Source organism: Orycteropus afer, unplaced genomic scaffold, assembly GCF_000298275.1.
Source record: "Orycteropus afer afer isolate SDZICR_OR568_19922 unplaced genomic scaffold, OryAfe1.0 scaffold00079, whole genome shotgun sequence".
In the NCBI taxonomy this organism is placed as follows: Eukaryota; Metazoa; Chordata; class Mammalia; order Tubulidentata; family Orycteropodidae; genus Orycteropus; species Orycteropus afer.
Genome location: NW_006921666.1, coordinates 9,618,932 through 9,627,613, shown reverse-complemented (window position 1 = coordinate 9,627,613; position 8,682 = coordinate 9,618,932). Strand labels below are relative to the sequence as shown.

The 8,682-nt window shown below is 34.9% G+C and overlaps 1 protein-coding gene across 1 annotated transcript in view; it reads left to right on the top strand.

Annotated features, from left to right (window-relative positions):
• The first annotated feature begins 1,595 nt into the window (after nucleotides 1-1,595).
• The window catches only part of RBM25 (RNA binding motif protein 25), a 68,872-nt gene continuing 61,785 nt past the window's right edge, over nucleotides 1,596-8,682 (top strand). The window contains exons 1-2 of the mRNA XM_007941428.1: nucleotides 1,596-1,701; nucleotides 7,410-7,459. Coding sequence (XP_007939619.1) covers nucleotides 1,596-1,701; nucleotides 7,410-7,459 — 156 coding nt within the window. The remainder of the gene's footprint in view (nucleotides 1,702-7,409; nucleotides 7,460-8,682) is intronic.

Below are 8,682 nucleotides of genomic sequence, written 5' to 3'. Positions count from 1 at the left end.
TAATGGAAGTAATATGTATTATGAAGTACTTGCAGAGGTCCGTGGGGTTATATTTATATGCCCAATGTGCCCAAGAATGTTCAGCATTATTTGTAAGAGCTAAAAAATGGAGGTTAACCATCAGTGTTGGTTAAATGATTATTGTATGTTTATTCTGTAGTTTGTAGTGTTACTAAGAGTGGAATAGAGTTTTATGAAATGACATGAAGTGTTATTAATGAGGGAGAGAATTGCATGTAACAATACAGTATGATTACACTGTTTTGAGAAAAACAAGTAATTATATAACTGTACCCACCCATTACTGTGGATCTGATTCAGATTCAGTAGTGATCCTATAGGACACAGTAGAATTGCCCCAGGGAGTTTCCAAAGCTGTAATCTTATCAGAAAGCAGACTGCCCATCTTTCTCCTGCAGAGGGGCTGGTGGCTTCAAACTGCTCACCTTTTGGTTAGCAGCCAAGCATTTACCCACTGGGTCAGCATGGCTCCTTAAAACAAACTATAGGGACTAGTAAATGGAAGGTTTGCACTTTTTACCTTCTCTTTTTTGAAGGGCGAGTGAAACAATGTATAAAACACATTTAAAAAAAATAAATAAATAGGGACAAATATTTTTTAAACTTATAACAACTCTAGACTCCGTCAGTTATAGCATATAGGTGGGGGAATTTTCCTAGTGTCAAATAACTCCTGGGATCAAATCACTGATTGATGTGGGATCACTATAGGGGGTCAACCTACCTGCTTTGGCGGTTCCTTTTATTGGTACAATGTACCTTACTAGAACATTCTAACACTGTTTTTCTACTTTTCTCAATAGTTCTAGATTCTTAAATACATTGATAAAAATATAAAATTTTAAGGAAGGAAACATTTTAAATACTTTTAAAAAATACAAAGTTACATTTGCTTTAAGTAATACTATGACAAAATAAACAGTGTTCTTGTAGTTTAAAATGACATGCTAGCATCTGATTCTTGAATTTGATTCACGGGTGGTTAAAAGGTTTGCTTTTAAGTTTTAAATTGTTGCTTTTTCTCATTGCCCTCAGTTGTGTATTCTCCTTATATTTGAGTGGTTACTGTGTGAACTGGTATAATACATCACCATGAATCAACAGATAACTGTGTAACCTTGTATGTTAGTTATCTGAATATTGATGGGTATTAAAAAATGAATGCATCAGAATACTTTAAAACAAACAGACAAACAAACCGTTAGATACCTTCCTGGATTCTAAGTGTGGTTTTAAAAGATTCATTGATGTTTGGCATTTATTTTTTTTTTGGATATTAACAACCTCAAAAATTTTTTCTTCCTTTATATGTATTCCCATATGATTGTAGGAGTCTATCCTGAATTTAGATCGTGTACATTTTGGGAACTTATTTTAGAAAAGATCTAAGTTTTAAAAATTCTCAATGGACAGACAGAGAAAAGAGGGTCTTTGCCAACAACTTTGGGTAAGAAAACTTTAGAATTTTGCAGATACTCTAAAAATGAAGGTCAACAAACCAGGCATATTGAATAGTGAAGTGTTCAAATACAATGATTTGTCATGATTTCTTTCTTTAGAACTCTGCAGTAAGAATGTCCTTCCCCCCTCATTTGAATCGCCCTCCCATGGGAATCCCAGCACTTCCACCAGGGATCCCACCCCCACAGTTTCCTGGCTTTCCTCCACCTGTACCGCCAGGTAAGTTTGTAGATACTCTTATTTTAAATCTGTATTTTTATCATTGCAATTTTAACTTCAGGAAAGTATAACTATGTTAGTAGTGAAGGTGTTTGTTAGCATTATCCTGGGTAATGCAATTGTCTCATTTTCCCATGGCAGTGGTTTGCAAATTTGGCTGAGTATCAAACTCATCTGGGAAGTTTTATCCTTCCAGACAATTTTTATGCACATTAGAAATCAATATAAATATATACTTACGCAGATATATAAAACAAAAATGCACTGCCATTGAGTCAATTCTGACTCATAGCATCCCTATAGGACAGAGTAGAACTGCCCCATAGGGTTTCCAAGGCTGTAAATCTTTACAGAAGTAGACTTCTTCATTTTACTCCAACAGAGCAAGTGGTAGGTTTAAACTGCTTACCTTTTGGTTAGCAGCCGAATGCCTTAACCACTGCGCCTCCAGAACCCTTTACACAGACATATAATAGCATCCTAGATACACTGTTCTTGTTATGTGCCGTCAAGTTGGACCTGACTCATAGTGACCCCTCCTTGGGTTTTCTGAGGCAATATCACTACAGAAGTTGATTGCCCAACCTTCCTTCTGAGGAGTGGCTGGTGGGTTTGAACCCCCAGCCTTCTGGTTAGCAGTCAAGTGCCTTAGATACACTATTCTTCCTCTTTTTTTTTTTTTTAACTTGATAATGTATCTTGGAGAGTTTTCCAAATCTATATAAAGATTTCCTCTTTCTGAAATTTTGTGGAATTAGAAAAAAATTTAACCCACTGAATCAGATTCTCAGAAATTGGGGCCCAGGAATTTTTTTTTTTTTTTTAAACAAGTTGCCAGGTGAATTTTAGACGTTCTTAAGCACAGATAAAAGAACCCACGTTTAAGAATATATATTCTGAAGCATATAGTTAACATTGCTTGGCCTAAGTGAAAGAGAGAGTTTTCTCCTGGCTTATGGGTGATAGTTCAGGTATTTTTTTATTTTAATAGATTTTAAAATTTTTCATACAAATCACTTCTTCTTCCCAGTCTCACAGAAGATACTATCTAAGAGCTCCTCTCTTAATTTGCTTATTAGGAATATTTTATTTTGACATGGAATCTGTATAATTCAGACTGAAATCAATAAATGATTTTGCAGATTATAATCTAAAAATATTTGTATTTGAAGGAAGGTTTATATCTTGGACTTGTTTTGTTGTTGAGAGTATATCTAGCAAAACATACACCAGTTCAGTGACATTGATTTCAAATTTTGCTAGTATTCTCAACCTTCTTTCCTGAATTGTTCCTCTTCCATTAACATAAATTCACTGCCCCTTATCAGTTCTAGCTAATCTTTCAAGTTGCTATTGTCACTTTGATTCTATATAAGTAGCTCTTAACGGAGTATAATGCTCAAGGCAGACATAGTTTATTAGTTAGGCTAAACTATAATTTGGTTTTAAGAAGACTCCAGGGATAATTTTGGTTTAAGTCCTAAAGATTATTTTAGGGCAGTAATGTTGGATTCATCCAGGCCCCATGGTTCCAAAAAGTCTGAAATCCATGGGAATTTGAAATTCTGTTCTGTATTTGCCTCCTTTGGTCTGGATTCTTCTATAATGTCTGATGAAAATGGGCAGTAATTGTAGTTGGGCACCATCCAGTTCTTCTGGTCTCATGACAAAGGAGGCAGTTTATTCATGGAGGGAATTAGCTCACACATTCATGGATGGGTTTTCTATTTGAAAGGGAAGTTTTTTACACAAGAGTTTGATGTTGAAAATTAAAAAAAATACATTGCAGTTGGCTCATAGGATGGGTTGTTAATTCATAATTTGTACAACACAGAATTTATACAAACATCAGAGCTGCTTTTTTTTTTTAAATTGGACTGATTAATTCTTAATCTTGAATTTGAGATACTTTACTCTTATAGAAGGAGCTTTGATGGTGTAGTGGGTAAGGCATTTTGCTGTTAACCAGAAGGTCAGCCATTCAAACCCACCAGCTGCTCCAGATGAGGCAATCCTCTTCTATAAAGATTTATAGCCTTGGAAATTCAGTGGGTGTCACTGTGGGTTGGAATTAAGACATTTCTGCTTGTAGCAGGCTGCTTTAAGCTGTGCTTCTAGAAGTGGAAAAGTTTAAATACTCCAGTTTATTATCCCATGTAAAGATTACTGAATTTCGGACAATAATTTAGCTTCTCTATAATAAAGTATAAAGGAAGGTTTTGGAAATGTAGATCAACGAAAATAATGCTATCAGAAAACTAAAGTTAATTTCAGACTTAGAAGAACAGTGTCCTGAGTCATTGTTACTTAGGTATCAATTTTTTTTTGTCTTATATCCTCATTTTGTTCATGTAGTTACATTATACAGATCTAGTTTTTGATAGACCTTATTAACACGATACTTTTAAACAAAGCCCTGGTATTAACAGAGTTACAGAGTTGGCCTTGAGTCAGTTTTGACTCATAGCAACCCCGTTTGACAATTTATAACTGTCCCATAAGATTTTCTGGGCTATAATGTTTATTGAAGCAGATCACTTGGTGGTTCTCTCACATATCCACTGGATAGGTTTGAACTGTCAGCTGTTCAGTTAGCTGATAATTTCTGTTTCTTTGTGAAGAAATTTAAGTGAGTGTAAGTGAAATTTAATCAGTTGTTCAGAATCAGATCAGAAAAGGTAAGATGGCAAATCAGTGTCTTAATTGAAGATTTCATTCTGTTGTACATAGGGTTGCTGTGAGTCGGAGCCAACTCTATGGCACATAACAATTGAAGATTGTTTTCATAGAAAAATTTTAAATTCCTTTGAATTTTTAAATAAGAAGTACTATTTTCTAAAGAACACTCTAGCCCAAACCCACTGCTGTCATGTTGCTTCTGATTCATAGTGACTCTGTAGGACAAAATAGAACTACCTCATTGGGTTTCTAAGGCTGTAGATCTTTATGGAATCAGACTGCCACATCTTTCTCCCACAGACAGCTGGTGGGTTCAAACCACTGACCTTTTAGTTAGCAGCTGAGTGCTTTTAACCACTGTACCACCAGGGCTCTTCATTGAACACTATACCAAATTATAAATGGAGCTAGAAAGTAAGTGGGGCATATTGCTGTTAAGCTGCTCACTCTTTATGTCTGTTTTAAGAATGGGTCGTTAGACCCCTAAAACAATATTTTCAGTATTTCTTGCTGCCTGTTTGGCTGATGCCATACTAATTATGGGCGTTCGTTCATGGAGTGGAATGATGTTATAATTCTGATTGCATTGTTGTTGCTGTGGTGTGCTGTGGAGTCATACTCGACTCATAGCCACCCCTCCTTGGGTTTTCGAGGTGGTATCACTACGGAAGTAGATTGTCCAACTTTTCCTTCCAAGGAGTGGCTGGTGGGTTTGAACTGACAGGCTTCTAGTTAGCAGTCAAGTGCCTTAGGCACTACACTACCAGAGCTCCTTCTGATTGCCTTAGTAACAGTGTAAGTTACTATTTCTCTTTAGGGAAACATATTGTGTGATAAATTGCACTTTAGTTGCAGATTAGTAGCTATCTGCATTCTGTGTGCAGTACCAGTAGGTTAAATACAAGGTAATAAATGAAATAATACTTGAAGCTAGTGAAATTCAAAACTGCAGTACTTATAAGTAGGAATCAACTCTGTAGCAGTGGGTTTGGAGAGGTCTCTAGAGCCCATATGCCAGACTGTAAATAGGTTTCCTGGATGATGAGACTGAGAATAATTTATATGTATTTTTTAAAAATATTGTGCATTTTTCAACTTCTCCTAAAACCTGTTGCCACTGAGTGGATTCTGACTCCTAGCTACCCATTAGGATAGGGTAGAACTGCCCCATAGGGTTTCTAAGCTCTGAATCTTTACGAAAGCAGGAAAACAACAACAAAACTGCAGTACTTATCTTCATTTCTCTTCTTGCCTGTTAATGCATTTAATTGCATTAATGAGCTACAAACGTGGCAATTGCATTATGTATTAAATTTGAAAATAGCCATGATTTTTGCTTAAAAAGGAATGAATGCATATAGCTTTCCTACTATAGTTCCTCAATTCCCTTCCCCAGAGACAGCCTTTCTTAAGGCTTCCTAGTATGTAACTCTCCAGAGATGTGCTATGCACATCCCATCATGGTTGTTTATAGTTCCTCTTTCCCCACTTCTTTTTAAAAAAGCATACTTTGTCCATTTTACTTCTTTTCATTTTAGTATGTGTAGATCTGTGCAATGAGTAGTGTGTGTACTAAGTTGTATGACATTATTTTATTTTGGAATAGGAAATGATAGTATTAAACTTTTGGTAGTTGTAAAAAGGAAGAAAATATTTCAATAGGCCTTTTTTGAAACATTTACTTCAATAGAAAGTTTCCTAATGGAGAGGTGCCATATAGATTACAATAGGTAAGTAGAGAAATATTTTGTCTTTTGCAAAGTTGAGGTGGAAAATTTAGATACAAGTTGATTAGAATTTTGAGCATCCACTGTACTAAGTAGTCACGTAAATTATCTCACACTCTCTGAGGAAATAATTACCTCACTAGAATTACACAGCTTAAGTAGCTGAGATGTTGAAGAGCTTCCCCAGGGTTGCATAACTAAAAATGACAGAACCAAGAAATGACCCTAAGTTTTATCCTGAAGTGTTTTTCTGTTTTGTACAGTTTTGTGTAGACTTACTGATAGGAATCCTGATTTTTTTTTTTTTACCTTATAAAAATCCTATTTTGAAAAATGTGGAATTATTTTAAATAAATTGTATTTGTCAAAAGGATAATGTTAAATATAAGAATTTATTAGGTAATATCTTAACTCGATGCTAAATTTGAACTGAGAATGATTTCACAACTTGGAGATATATTGGAAACATTTAAAAGTGCACATTAGAAAAGTAGACAAATCTCTAATTTTGCCCTCATTGGCCTTTTTCTTAGTTCTCAAATGGTAAGATTTTTTTTCATTAGTTCTGTGAATAAGAACACAGGGCTCTCAATATAGCAACCATTGATTAGTAAACCCTGTAGTTGAAAACAAAAATATAACTGCAGATAACACTGAGTTGTCAATAGTAGATAGCCTACTGACAGCTCTTAAATGCTCAGAATGAGTTATTCAGAGCAGCAGATACTTGTCTTAGAGATTGGTTTTCTCTTAACAGTGGTTGAAATTACTGAACTCATTTTTAGCATGATTTTAGTTTTCTATTAAAGAACCAGGAATAGAAAGATTCTGCTTAGGTTTCCAGATTAAGTCATTAGATACTTGTTTTTACTTTCAAAAAATTCATTAATACCGTTGGTCACCTATAAGTGAATCTCTGTTTGTGAAAGGTACTTTTTTTTTTTTTTTTTAAGGCACTAGTTTTGAGATTGCTGATCCATATAAACATGAGCTGATAAACTGCTCAGAATTTTGTACTCCTGAAGACTAAAATTGCATGTGTGGTGGCTTGTTTGCTTTTAGAATAGCTTTTTCTTGCATGTCAATTCATAAAGCTCCAACTGCTAACACATTGCTTTTGAAAATGAGGTATTGATTAGTATCTCATTTTCTTTAGTTTACATTTCTACTTATATTAACCATGAGTAAAGGTACTTATTTATTTGTATTGTTTATAGCTGTTACAGAATATGCTCATATGGTCATGTATAATAGTAGTCTTAAGATTCAGTGATCTTTTTTTTTTTTTTCCTCCTGCCTTAGGGACTCCAATGATTCCTGTGCCAATGAGCATTATGGCTCCTGCTCCAACTGTAAGTGTAATTTTAAGAAGGAATTAGAATAGGTGAAGGTTGGGCAATCCTACTTCCGTAGTGATACTGCCTCGGAAACCCAAGGAGGGGTCGCTATGAGTCGGGGCCGACTCGACGGCACAGAACAACAACAACAACAACTGCTTTTAAAATAAAAACACTTAATAAACTTAGATAAATTATTTATGTGTTGAAAAGAATAAAAGGAAGAGAGAACACTCAACTATATCACAATATTTATCTGAATAAATACTGTATGGAATTGCCCCATACATGTGGTAATAGTTTTATGATTTTCTCTTTAAATGCTCTCTTTATACTTTATGTGGAGTCTCTGAGTAGCATATAAATTAGTGGCATGATAGAAAACAAAACTAATTCCTATAAATCTGAAAACCCACTTAGAGGTGCCTTGAAAAAAAGGCCTGGTGATCTGCTTCCATAGAATCAGCCATTGAAAATCTCATGGAGTACAGTTCTACTCTGATACACATCTGGTTGCCAGGAGTTGGAACTGACTCAATAGTGACCTGTTTGGTTTTCAGGTTAGACGTTTTATATAGTTGTTACTGCAGGTGAGAGCATTGACTCTTTCATCACTTGTTTTGGTCCCAGGAAGTAGGAGAATGATTGACCATGTCTTATTTCTTAAATGAAAAAAATAAAAGAATAAAGGAGCAGCCCAAATGAAAATGTCCAAGTTAGAAATAGAATGGTGATGAGTACCTTTCTGCTTTTTTCCTCCTACTCTCATTTTTAGTCCCTTCCAAATTATTTTCATCTTTCTTTTGTTTGTCCTCTTATATGACACTTTTATGCTTTACCATACTGAAGCCTTTCCTCTTTGGAAGTGTTCTGTTCTTCAGTCTTAGATCTTGAAGACTTAACTCATCACGTTTATCAAAGCTCCCATACACTTCCAAGTTATCTTAGTTAAGAAAAAGTCTTAAAGCTAATACATTATAATATATGAATGAACAATAATCCTCTTAGCTTTTACTTAATTCGCATTTTAATTTTGGAGTTAATTGGTAGGTCAGACTTCAGTTGGAGAATTCCACTATGAGGGAGAGTAGAACTCATTACATTCAACCATTTTTTGTTTTTGTTTTTGTTTTGATCTGTATATTTTGAAAAGAAAGGGAGTATTATTCATATTAAAAGAAAGAAGGGAACTAGATGGTAAATAGGAATCTGCTGTGAGGTCAGCCATTAAGATGATG